The sequence below is a fragment of the Rutilus rutilus genome (assembly GCF_951802725.1).
Source record: "Rutilus rutilus genome assembly, chromosome: 17".
NCBI lineage: Eukaryota > Metazoa > Chordata > Actinopteri > Cypriniformes > Leuciscidae > Rutilus > Rutilus rutilus.
Genome location: NC_140230.1, coordinates 32,510,227 through 32,524,557, shown reverse-complemented (window position 1 = coordinate 32,524,557; position 14,331 = coordinate 32,510,227). Strand labels below are relative to the sequence as shown.

Below are 14,331 nucleotides of genomic sequence, written 5' to 3'. Positions count from 1 at the left end.
CAGATAATACACAAAAAAAAAGAAAAATAATAAAAAACGCCATTGAGAAACACCACAAAGAATTAAGGGAGCTACAAAAAACACATCCAGATGCATTATGGTAATGAAAATGTGGACGTTAAATGTACTTAACTGTCACGAAAACAAAATATGTTAATGGACCTAAAATTAGGCAACATTTTCTTTATGCAAAATATGATTCACCCAGGCAAGCTTTCAATGCATTTCAAAACAATCTGTTGTCCTATTTGGAAAACGTGGCATCCTAAAAACAGTAGAAAGCAATCATACAGATGGTTCTGAGGGACAGGCAAAAACAAAACATGTGCAATTGTCAGCGTGTTCTTGTTTGGCATCATTCATTACCACGCACAGGCTCTCTCAAGGGTTTTTATCATATCTTTTACTCTGAGCCAAATATGATGAGTATCAGCTTGGTTTTGGCTTTAGCACAGTGACATGCTGGGGAGAGAAAAAAAAAACAAAAAACTCTCTCTGCTTGAGCACTGAACCACAAACACCCAATAAATATTTCTATCAAAAGCAGGGACAGTCCAAGTTTTGCTTGTAGCAGATAGCGATACAATATTTACATCGATCTGTGTCAGAACCGTGGCCATGAAGCAATATTGTGCGTGTCACTCTCCGGCTGTCGGAGTGAAGCAGATGCCAAGTCTGCCTGTTAAAAAAAACAACAACTAGCAGATCAATTTTAATCAGTGCATGATGGAATCAATCTGCCACAGCGTGCGGCTACAGCGAGGCAGGTTATGGCGAGACGGGGGCTTTCGATTGCTCACGCGGCAGATGCTAGAGAACATTATTGCACGCTATTATTATTTCATAGACGTCATATCACATGGCCACACAGCAGATTCTGAATGACAGTGGTTACGTGACAGTCGGATTTCTTGAAAACAACAGATGTTTCCTTATAGAGTCAGTGATGGTTTGTCTTTTTCAAACTCTCCAGCATTTGCTCAATAAACATACTGAGCCTTAAAGGGATGATTCACCCCAAAAAATGTTGTCATCCCTGACTCACCCTCATGCTTTTCCAAACCTGTATGAGCTTTTTTCTTCTGTTGAACACAAACGAAGATATTTTGAAGAATGTTGGTAACCAGACAGTTGACGGTAGCCGTCATACTATGGAAATACTGTGGAAATCAACGGCTACCGTCAACTGTCTGGTTACCAACATTCTTCAAAATATCTTCATTTGTGTTCAACAGAAGAAAGAAACTCACACAACAACATGAGGGTGAGAACAGAATTTTCATTTTTTGGGGAACTACCCCTTTAATGTGGTAGAATTGCAAAACTTTCCATGAAATTCCATCAGCAATAACTGGAAGCATCCACTGTTATTAAAGGGATACTTCAATGATTAGCATTAAGCTTTGTAGAAACCCGGTAGTATTTTTGAATGACTGTGCTTCCCTCCCTCATGTCCCCCTGAGACGAGAGATTTCTGTATTGTGTGTCTGGAAAAAACCTCAGATGACGCAAAAATCGTTGTTTTTTCGAGAGACTACAGCCAGTAGGAGGAGCTCGTTCCGCATGTCTTCAACCCGCCCATAGGGGGATCTCACGATAAAACGCCGTCTTTTCAGTTTCGAGTCAACTAGTAGCCTAGTTGTGTCATTTCTTCCGATACTGCCCTCTGTAACTGGTAGGCGTTGCTTGGGAGTGGCCTCGTAGGGCAGCGAAGCAAGTGCATTCTGGGAGTTGTTGTCTTTCATCCACATGAGCCAAAAATACATTTTCTGGCTTTTCTCAGTCTAGAAGGCACCAACTTCTAAAATAATTTCACATTTCTACTACATGAATGACCCAATTTAAATAAACATTCATCTTTCCAGCGGTTAAATATCCCTTTAACTTCAAACATCCATTATGGTCCTCAGATATTTTTTAGCAAAGTAATAATTTAGTTAGTCAAATTAGTAAGTAATAATTTAATTAATTAGCAAAATAATTTGCAAACCACCCGGTTGCTATGAGCACTTTAGAGCAAGAATTAATGGATTAGCCCAATTTTGCCAGGTTGGAAACAATGAGTATTTGAAAGAGACTGAATATTTTGAGTTATGTCTATTTCTTTGATATCCATCTATTTCAGATAAATCTGCTCAAAATGGTACATAAAACAAAACCAAGCTGTAACCGGTCATTTTACATATCGGTCGGACAGTTCTGGACCACAAAACCTTCTCAAATTATTTAAGACAATTTTAGACATGAAAACTGACCATCAAACATCACTCATGACCGTTTTCCCAGACCATTTGCACTGTAGTTAAAATGAGCAACAACAATAACGCTTTCAACATTTTGAGAACATTGAGTATTTAGCAAAACTAACAAGTTGTTTTAGACTAGAGATACAGGGGTGACAGCTTGTCAGACTTGTCAGAAGCCTGTCAGAACACTCTGACTCTGTGCCAATCAAAACTTTGCTCTGCTAGCAACACTAGCACAACCAATGGAGTGAATCCATCCGTTTACCCGAGCAATGGCAGACAGTGGGAGTTCCCAGGAAACCTGTTCGAAAACAGTCATTATTTCATTTGGGGTCTCTATTGTGGTGAAGAAATTACACACTTCACCTTTAACTTCCTGCTGTCAGGTGGACAACTAGTAAGTGATATGATTGATTTAAAATTTTACTAATCTTACAAAGTAGCATTTTTAGCATTTTAAGTACACATAATTCACCAATTAAGACTCTTGAGATTGATTCAAACTGTTTCGCCAATCGGTTCAACCAATCCATTGAAAAGAAGCACACCAATCAAATCGGACAGCACACTGTGAATTTCATTACATCAGATAAATGACCAAACCAAGTGCTAGATCTTTTCTTAATGCAAAAAAGGCTCCAAAAAGTGGCTTTTGTTCTAATTCTACCAAGCTGATTTTTAGTGGTCAGTTTCTCTACATAAACTATGTCAGTAAGACATCTCTGTTTTTTTCTGGAAAGAAATCAATACTTTCCTTGAGCAAAGATGCATACATTGAAAATTGATCAAGTAAAGACATTTTTAATGTTATACAAATGTCTATTTCAAATTTATCAGATACAAATGTATCCACAAAAATATAAAGCAGCTCAACTGTTTTCAACATTGAAAACAATGCGAAACATTACTTGAGCAGCAAATCAGCGTATTAGAATGATTTCTGAAGGATCATGTGACACTGAAGACTGGAGCAATGATGCTGAAAATCTTACCTACCCCAAACCTTTGAATAGTGTATATTCCTAAACATTGTTGCAGGAAACACTGGTAAGAGTACCTCTTTCAACATGCTATTGTTGAAGAGAATGACAATTTATGAGTGAGTGCAAGTCTTTAGCCGGTCAAATATACAAGTGTCTCTTCCAGCTATCTGAGATTGTCTTTATTGAGCAGCTGAGCTGGAGGAGGACACGATCACCATTAGCATCATGTTCACACTCCTCCGCTCTCTGCAGCTTTAACCCTGTAAATAGCTCCAGCTGAGAAGGGAAATGTTCCGGACATGCCAGCTGAGAGACTAAATAAATATGCCCATCTTCAGGATATAGCTTGAATTCCCAGAGGCTAATTACCGGATTCAAAATCAATCCTACTTTTGATTTCCGGCACAGAAGCCGTCTGAACACAAGTGGGAATCTGCTGGCGGTATAATCACCTGGCAAGCTTCATGCAAGAGATTATTTTAGCATTTTTGCAATAAGAGTGTGCTCCTGTTGCAGTTTTCTAGAAGGGATGGATTAAATTTGCTGTTAATTTAGGCAATCCTAGATGATTGTTTCTTCAGTAGAAATGTGAAAAAGATTTTTAGCTGAAACCGTAGTACTTGACGATAATGCAAGTCAATTATTTGACAGTATGCTCGCGCTCGAGACTGCCATAAACGCGGTCGGGACTGTTTTCTGTTGCTGTGGATTACAGGTAATAATGTTGTAAATAATGTTCAGTTCTACTGAAGAAAAAAGACACCTGATGCCAATTTATTTTTTCTCACTACCCCCTCAAGCTCTTTTCATATGTAACTAGTTATACTGTAGGTTTCACAGTTTCACAGAGATATGTGATTAATACGTGACTGTACTGAGTCTGAACTGAACATGTTTCATGATGCATGCACTAATCGTTCTTAAAAGCCAAGCTGGTTCACAGAGTCAAACTGAACCGAACTTTAGTTCCAGGTTGATGATGTAGCACTCATGCTCGTTGCGCAGCACCAAATGAGGCAGCAAGCATGTCCAAACGGGTTATTGAACCAAAAAAAGGGAAAAAAAAGAACAGACGCAAAAAGAACAGAATATAGGTATTATTCGGTTCTTTTTGAGTCAGACATGACCAAAAAGCTGACTTTTGACTCTGCCTGTATTAGATTCGTTCATTTCGAACCGGTTCTTTGATTCAATAACCCATCTGGACATGCTTATTGGCTCATTCTGTGCTGCACAATGAGCGTGTGTGTCTTGCGTCATCACCCCGGAACTAAAGTTCGATTCAGTTCAATTGCGTGAACCACCTCGACTGGTTACCGGCTTAAAAGAATGATTTGTTCAAGAATCGAACACCACTACAAATATCCCAATCTCGTCTGAATCAACACAGATTCAGATATCCAACACAGATTTACACAGATATCCTGTGTTAATAATTGTAACTCAAATGTGTTTAATACCTTCGCTGTTGATGCAGCGGACCTGTGGAATCTGAGTTCCCTCTCCGCAGTCCATCTCTTCTTCAGGGACACACTCCTCTAGCTTGATCACCTGCCAGGTAAAACAGCTGGGATCATCGCACGGGATGGCCTCCACCAGGTGAGGACAGTTCCCCTCGCCACCCGTGGGGTCATTAGTGATTGTACGTCGTCTGAACTTGAAACCTGCAAATAAACGTGATGTAAATGGTCTATTAATCACCTCCATCCCTAGTGGCATTTAGCCACACTTTAAAATGTCATTGAATTAGCACAAAATATCAAACTAATATTAGATATTTTCCCCCAATTTATTTGAACCAACTCATCCTGAGGTGATTTTTGGTGGATGTGTGATCTTTTTAGGGTGGTCAAGAACATATCCAATTCACATTTCAAACTATATGCAAAAGGAAAATAAATTCTATTTTGCATAAAGTCAGTCAAACCTCTTTTTCTACATTGACATTTTTTTAATCACAATTAAAGACCCTCCACACTCTCATTACCATAAAGCAATACAAAATCAGTAGGTACTGTTCACAACAAAAATACAAAAAAAGAGAGAATATATTAAATCAAAGTATTTTCATCGTGATTTAATCAGTTCTACCGCCTTTAACGCTGATTTTAATAATATTGTTGCAATAAAAGAAAGCGGCATTAAAAATAGACACGCTTGTTAAACTTAGACTTTAAATTTAAAATATAATATTAAAAACAGGCCATAAAATGGGGCATCATTTTCTTTTCTTTTTGTTGTTTTATTGTTTTTGGGTGATCTGGACATGTTCTTTTTTGAGATTTACCTTTATTTATAGAGGCAAAGTTCAGTAAATTCCAACTTTAATAGCCATATAGGTCTCAGTGGCGTTCATCTAGGTTACACTTTATTTCGATGTCCACTTTAGACATTCTACTAACTATAAGTAACTTTGCTACTACATGTCAACTAACTCTCATTAGAGTATTAGTAGACTGTTAGGTTAAGGTTAAGTGTTAGGGTTCGGGTTAGTAGAATAAGTTGACATGTAGTTGCAAGTTACTTACAGTCAGCAGAATGTCTGTTTGGGGATCGTCAAAATAAGATCTTTACAGATATTAAACAGAGAGTCTACTAATACTCTAACGAGAGTTAGTTGACATGTAGTTGCAGAGTTACTTATAGTTAGTAGAATGTCTAAATTGGACCATTAAAATAAAGTGTTACCTTCATCTAATATGGTTTGTGTGAGACTCACATGTTAGCTCTAGTACTGAGGTCTAGCTTTTGTGGTTATACTCAAGTTTATCTGTGTGCTTCGGGTATGTACTGTTCTAATCTAAATTAAGACTTTTTTTTTTTTTTTTTGCATAATTGCTGCAATGCAGCATCCTCGACCAATAATATAAGATAATGGTGAAATCAAAAGGAAATATTGTATTCTGGCTCCCAGTCAGTCGGTATTCAGCAAAAACACAAGCTGCAAAATAGCTCAGTAAAATATTGTCTCACATTGAACATTAAAACTTTTTTTTCCAGCGAATATATTATTGTTTCAGCCATGTTTACCTTTCTTCACGACCCGTTCCTCGCAATTCTCAAAGGTGCAGAGCCCCCAGGCGCCCCACGGGGACAGTTCACACTCCACAGGGCACGGGATGTGACACAGTTGCGTGGTACTTGGAGACGTTCCCTTGCACAGCCGAACATCTACGGGTTGTGATGCTATAATGCATATAAACACACATTAAAACGCTGCAGTGAGACTCTCACATGGAGACGACACATGGCGTACAATTAGGTTTATGTAACTGCAGGAAACAACAAATGGCAACATTTAACACGCTCCGGAGAATCTCCATTCCCAGTTGTATCACAGCAAAGGAAAAACAGGAGAAAACCAGAATCTCCACAGATTTTAGCATAATTTGAATGCACATGATTTTTGTTTATTCAATATTTTGGCTAATTTGATAATATTTCCTGTTATAAACCATCCTAAAAAAAAAAATGATAATATGAAATAAATAAAATAATTCTGAAAAAAATAAAAAAATAATAAAATGAATAAGACAGGCAAAACAATTTTGGGATTTTGGGCTATTTGGCTTTTCATAACGTGTTTTTTGACGTTGACTAGTGGAAAGAAAACATCCAAAATAGACTTAAGCGTTTCTTTTATTGCACTTCATCTATTTGCATCTATAGATTGCATTTATAATACATATCTTCAGATGCCGTTTTCTCAAAATGAGTTTCATATGAAAACATAACACTTGTAATACAATGTAAGCAATCCATCATTGAAATATGGTGATATCTATTAGTTATGGATGGAGGGAGGGAGGGATGGATGGATGGATGGATGGATGGATGGATGGATGGATGGATGGATGGATGGATGGATGGATGGATGGATGGATGGATGGATGGATGGATGGATGGATGGATGGATGGATGGATGGATGGATGGAGGGATGGATGGAGGGATGGATGGGAATAGTCCTCAAATGAATGTAGACAATGAACAAACTACGTAAATCCTGTCAGGACTCAATATGCGTGAAACTATAAAATCCAAACTCAAAACATAAACAAGAGTGATACATTAATGTTTTAACACAGGATTTTCCTGTCGGCTTGATGGGTGACAGGTGACATGACTGCTGCGTTTGCATCAAAGCGAGGTAAACTCTTCTTGTGTGAGCTCTCTCACACTGATATGTGGTGAGTTCTGCTCTCTAGAGACTTCCAAAACAAAAATGTTCACCGAAATGTGCACAGATTGTGAACTAAATAGTACAAGAAGATTGACTGCGCCACAGACCTTCAAAAAAAAACTGATTGAACTCGAAACCGAGCATGGGGAATAACAGTACTCCATTCAACTGTTCTAGTGCCGCATGTTCCCGAAATTAACGGAGAGACAGAGTTCAGTGTAATGCACCATCATCTGAGTTAGCATAACACTGCACAGGTTGTCCTTGTTTACGTGCCAGATGGGCTAGACCTTCTGTGCAGACTTTCTGTCTAATCCAGATTCGGTCTTGTGCCTGCTTTGACAAACCCAGGCGGACAGGCTTAGCTTCAAGCATGAGAATGATTTGGTATTCGGTCACTGTTTGAAAATAGATGAAAAACCTAAGGTGGCCTTGCTATTTCTTGCTATACACTAACATATAAAAGTTTGGGTTTGGTAAGATAAATTTTTTTTTAAGAAGTATCATATGCTCATCAATGCTGCATTTATATGCTCAATAATATTATTGAAATATCAATAAAATGGAAATGGAAATCTTTTGTAACATTTGTCCAAAACATTTTCACTGTTGTCCTCGCTGAATAAAAAATCTTATTGAACCCAAATTATTGATCTGGCTTTGCCCCATGTTATAAAGGCCATGAAATCAAACGTAGAATGGTCTAGTTTAAAAGGCCCAAATGCTTTTTATGAGGAAGAGCATACAGTAAGAAGCTGTAAGAAATACAGTCATCGCCAATCAATCTCTGTCACTTGTCTGGTGCCCAGAGGAGAGCGTTGACTAAAACACAGAGTGTTGCATCAGTATCTACGCTTGTAATGAGCTCTCTATGGACATAAACACTAACAAAAATACAGAAAGTAAACAGACTACGCAAACAAAATATGTAAACATGCTTCAGGCAAAGAGATTTGATCAAACAAAGACCATTATTTCAGATACAGAAAGGAAAGGGAAAAAAAGAGTTAAAGAAAATAAAGAATAAAAAAGTAAAATATATATACATATAAAAAAAAAAAATTCAAACTAAATGTCCATGTACTTCATCTGTGGCATGCTTTTGATAATCACAATCAATCATTTTGACGAAGTGTTGGTTATACTTTCAAATCAACTTTGGTACACTTAGATTCAGTTGAAAAATACCCAAAATATTCAAAATAAGGTGTTAAAAATCTTACCTGAGATCTCAAAGCTGATAGACAGGAGAGGAGGGACACTAGGCATCTGGCCATTTGAAGACTGACCTTCTACAAAACACACAAACACCAACTCTAGCGAACTACTGCTAATAAGCATCATTCAAGGGACAAATACTGTCACTATGAGCTCTATACTGTGACTATTTACAGAATATTACAGCTTTAAAGGGATAATGCAAGGTATAAGCTGGTTAACTTTTAACTATCCGTAGCTGTGACGTCAAATGCCGCAGACATTTGGGAAATATAAGCCCATTCAACCTTTTAAGGGCCAATAAATGTACAATAAAATGATACACATTTAATGACAATGCACAGCCACTTTTGAAATGTTTTAAAAAAAAACATACTTTTTAGCAGGATAAAGGCATGGTTACGATCAGGGGATGCATTAAAAATAAAGATTTTCTGTCATTCGGTTGGACTAGGTTGTAAAATTTCCATCATGCTATACTCTTTTCTGTCAGTAAAATATTAAAAACTCTTGTTTCTCCCCTTAAATTATCACTCACACCTCTCTGTCCATTTTCACTTTTTATTTTCTCGATTTTCTTCATGAAATGCAATAGACCAGACAACTTACTTTTATATCTGTCGGAAGAACAGAAAGCATTGTGAATTATCTGTCAATGTTTTTACAATTTGGTGTTTTATGCCATTAACCAGCAGTACCAAACTGTCCATGCCAAACTTGTAACGCCATAAATGTCACATTTAGTTCCCTTATGAAACAGCTATTTTTTCATAGTACACTCCAAATACAGCTCTGTCCAATCGAATGTCAAGGCAGTTTATTCAGGGTACTAAGGCATCGCCTCCATTAACTTTCATTCAGACAGTAATGTGATAATGTGAAGTATAAGCTGGTTCTTTTACTTGTGCAAAAATCAAGCTTCTTCGATGGATTTTTGTAGCATCTAGTAAAGAATTCTCTTCTCATCAAGAACTATTTTAATTTTCTGCATTATATGGAACTCAAGGATTCTCTTATGGCATTATATTAAAACTTAAAGAATCTCCTAAAGCATCATGAAATTATTATCTAATGGAATCAAATGGAACTTATTAAGAATCTCTTATGAAGATTATAAAGATTCACTTATGGCATCGCATGCAACTTACAACGATTCTCTTATAGGATCATATGGATCTTATAAAGATTCTTTTATGGAATCAGTTGGAAGTTATAGAGATTCACTTACGGCATCATATGCAACTTAAAGATTCTCTTATGGAATAAAATGGAACTTATAAAGATTCAGTAATCATATTTGAAACTTACAGTATAAAAATTCTGTTATAGAATCAAATGGAACTTGTTAATGGTTATCTTAGAAAGATTATCTTATGATTTCAAGTGGAACTTATAAAGATTCTAATATGGAATCAAATGGAACTCTCTGTAAAGCTGCTTTGAAACGATGTGTATTGTGAAAATGTGAATTGAATTGAACTCAAATATTTAACTAAAGATTCGCTTATGGCATCAATATGAAACTTTTAAGGGTTCCTTTATAAAATCAAATTATAAGAAAAGTTATCATATGTCACTCTTGATTTTAAGACAGTGAGGCCACCTGTGGGAAATAACGTTCTGTTCGTGCTACAAGTGCAATGTTGTATTCTTAGAAGAAAATGTAAATGAGCATCACTTCCAGATAGATTTGATGAAGGTTTCATCACATCAAAGAATCTTGAAGCTGACAACATCCTCCCAGGGCGAGAACATCACGACTCCATCAGTTGACTAACGCTCCAGCACATTTTCCCTTTAACTTTCTGCAGCGTCTGCGTTCATGTATCTGCTGTCAGCGGCGCAGATTACCCCCCAGTGAAGCCAGACATCTCCTGCACCACGCTGATAAGGACACAGATTTCCCAGCATACGCAGCTCCACCAGTGGCCTGTTTTAATAGCGATTCTTTAACCAGAGCTTTTCATGCAGTCAGTGCTCATCCGCTCTAATGTACGGGGACATGTGCGTTACGATAAGTTTCAATGTGCTCACCATACAGTTCTGAGCCTCAAAAGAGCGAGCAGGAGGGAGAGAGATAAAAAAAATAATAATAAAAAATGGTATTTTCTATGAAGATGGGTGGGCCACTAATCAAGTGATGGTGTGTGTGTGTGTGTGTGTGTAGAGGAGCATGCAAAGAAATGCTGACGCAATATATACAGCAGAGTAAGAGATTTACACACATACATGCATGTGGGTGTCGGGCAGAGAAGGTAGAGAAAGAGAAAGAACATAAAGGAGAGATCCATGTACTGTATTCTAGTATTTACATTGTTCTTAGAGGTATAAATATTTTTTAAAAGCAACATGTAAATCACAAAATATCATGTTATTATAGTAATTTTACTAGTGACTTGTTTTTTGAGGACTCTTAAAAGGAAGGAAGGAAGGAAGGAAGGAAGGAAGGAAGGAAGGAAGGAAGGAAGGAAGGAAGGTTTTTTGCAGCACTTTAGCAAAAGTGATATGAAACTTATAAATAGTCGCTTATGAAATCAAATGAAACTTATAAAAATTCCCTTATGGAGTCAAATGGAACCTATAAAGATACTCTAATGGATTCATAAAAACTTTTTTTCTTTCTTTAATTGATGCCATGAACACATCTTTATATCACAAAATGTAATGTTATTTTATAGATGTTTTGCTACTGGCCAAATTTTGGAGGACTCTTAAAGGGGTCATATAATGGTACATGCACTTTTACAGGTTGATTGTACTGAAATGTGTGTTGGCAGTGCCTGTACACAACTATCATAAAATGATAAAAATCCATCCAGTGTTTGTTTTTTAAATCTTATTATATGTTTTCCCCTCTCTCAAATCAAGCCGTTCGATTTTGTGACGCCACAAAATCGACGCCCCTCCCACGATTGTTGATTGACAGCAGCGTTTCAACACAGACCCGCCCTCGCTCGTGAGCGAGCTGTCTCTCAATATTCCCCACGATCAATGTCAATGCTTTCATGTTAGCGCGAATCATTTCACCAGACTGCTTTATAAACAAGAACATAGAAAAAGGTATTAGCTCCTGTCTGAGTATGTGTTGTTTATGTGCCTAATGACAGTCTCACAGACTGGTTATTTTTTAAACAGATCAGTAAAATGTTAGTGCTTCAGCCCTGACAGTTGTACCTAACACTGCATAGATAACGTTACGCATCACTGACAAGCCTACATTTACCGAAAAAAAGTTTTTCATGCTGTAACATCAATCTGTCAATGAACTAACGTATACATCAGTAAACACATAGCGTTCGTATCTCACTCCTCTACCCTGCCAGTACACACAAAGATAGATCAAAGTGACCTTACGTTAACCAACCATTCAGAAACGTCCTGTTTTCCAACTCCGGTTCAAATTTATACGGTTGCACAGTGTCCTCAGAGACTCCCGCTGCCATTCTTCAAAATATAACGTTACCCTCAACTGTTGTCAAGGCAACACTCCACGTGTGTTGTTGTGGCAAAAACGCCCACAGAACAGAGGGGCGGGGTGAGCCAAGCTCATTATCATTTAAAGACACATGCACTTAAACGGCGTGCTGAAAACAGAGCTGTTTTTGACCAGGTAAAATGAGTGTTTTCTTACAATACTAATGAGAATTTTTAATTAAAGTATATTACAAACTTTTAATTTAGACCCTAAAGAATCATATTAGCTTGTACAAAAATGGCATTATATGACCCCTTTAAAAGCCTGAAGTAAATAAATATATTTATTATAGCTTTCCTGTAGCTCAAACAGTAGAGCGTTGGCGCTTGCAACGTCAAGGTCATGGGTTTGATTCCCAGAGAAAGCAAGAACTGATAAGAATGTAAATGTGTACCTTGAAATGCAATGTAAGTCGCTTTGGATAAAAGCATCTGCCAAATGCATAAATGTATTATTATAAAATAAATATGATTATTATGATTATTAATCACAGCTCAGGATAGTCAGTCTTCACGGTTTGGGACGGAACACATTCTCGTTGTGCCCATCAGCCAATCACTGATTTGTTCTGGCTCAAAAAGAAAAATTTGTAATTATACAAATAGTCTATAATAATAATTATTGTCAAATAGAAGCCTGTACCTTGTTTGCCTGTGTTGTTATTGATGTAGCTGAGCAGTTCTGCATTGGTCTGGACACAGTACACTTCCCTGGTCTGCACACCTCCACCACACAGTCCAGTCTGATTCCCACGCCGCCGGTCCTGCTGGCTGAGCAGCGCGTCAACACGGCATTCGCTCCATTCTGTGCTCCGCCATGCATAACTGAAATAACACCAAAAACATTAGACAGGCTATTATGTCTGTAAAAATATATATACACATTTGGGTTATGTGACACTGTCATGTACTGTGGAAAGAGACATTATCTCCAAACAAATGGTTGAATGTAGGGCTGCACAATATATCGAAATTATCGAAATATCGCAAATGTATATATCATGATATGCATATCTCAATGGCTTGCAATAACTGGGATCATGAACAAAAGACAAAGAGAAAAATCACTCACTGCTCTTGGCTGAATAACTTTTGTAGCTTTAATAAGAATCAGTATATTTTTAATTCATACAGTGAAAACTAAGCAGTGTTTTATTTTTACATTTGATTATTCAGTTTCTGTTGTTAAATAAACCTAATGTAGCCGAAACCCTAATAACACTTCTTTTCAGTAAAACACTGCTGTTCACTTTCAGAAGTTTAGGGATGTTTTCTTGTCACAAAAATAATGTGAAACAAGTATGCAGGTTATATAATTTTAAATATATTTTATTTAAGATCATTTGTTTATTTTACACACTTTAAGTATTATCGTATCGCATATCGAATATTGCATTATTTAATGAGTTATCGCATATCGCATTTTTCTTCAATCTCATGCAGCCCTAGTTGAATGCTTAAAAAAAAATATATATATATATATATATATAAATATCAAATGAAAAACTTTAATTAAATTTGAATAAAACTTGAATCCTTGGCCACTAACTTAAATAAGTTTAAGTTGAAGCACTAAATTAACTAAAAGTAAAAGTGAAATAAAAATCAAGCTAAATAGACTTTTTAAAAACTAATAAAAATTACAAACTTGCATGACAAAATAACTAAAAGGTGAATTTAAAATATTAATAAACTTATTAATAAATTTTCAAGTTTTGAATTTAAGCTGAATTAGCCACACCCCAGAGGAAGTTAAATTGGAATGACAGGAAGGGGGGATTTACTGAATAGCAATTAAAAGAAATTCAACAGGTAATTAATTCATTGAAAATACAGTTCTTCCACCCTGGTCCACAAAAGTCAATGTATAGCTCTTACAGTCTATAAACCTGCAAACTTCCAGCCTGCTTCTTTACACACTTCTAGTTAAAAATTACTATCATATGAACTTTATTTGTCATTCCTTAAAGTGAAATTCAAAGAGCAATGCTGTATCCTGTTTGCCTGCCACATAAAGTCAAATTCAGGAACTGAATTGCAATTTAAAGGCATTTTGATTGTCTCTGAAATCTCTGTAACTGGGATCTTTTATAATCTGAGATGACTTCAGAACCTCCATTCGACCTCTTTAATCCTATTGCTGTCCTGAAGAAAAACACTGAGATATTAAAGAGATGTCAATTGTGATTTCTCTTTCCTACTTTCGTAATAGTGCGAAACAGAATTGAG

General features: G+C 36.7%; 1 protein-coding gene across 2 annotated transcripts in view; it reads right to left on the bottom strand.

Moving 5' to 3' along the window:
* The window catches only part of thsd7ab (thrombospondin, type I, domain containing 7Ab), a 117,021-nt gene that overhangs the window by 51,590 nt on the left and 51,100 nt on the right, over positions 1–14,331 (bottom strand). For both annotated transcript variants that reach the window (XM_084435529.1, XM_084435530.1), the window contains exons 4-7: positions 12,746–12,927; positions 8,634–8,702; positions 6,260–6,415; positions 4,690–4,893 (exon numbers count right to left, since the gene is read on the bottom strand). In XM_084435529.1, the coding sequence (XP_084291655.1) occupies positions 4,690–4,893; positions 6,260–6,415; positions 8,634–8,702; positions 12,746–12,927 (611 nt within the window). The remainder of the gene's footprint in view (positions 1–4,689; positions 4,894–6,259; positions 6,416–8,633; positions 8,703–12,745; positions 12,928–14,331) is intronic.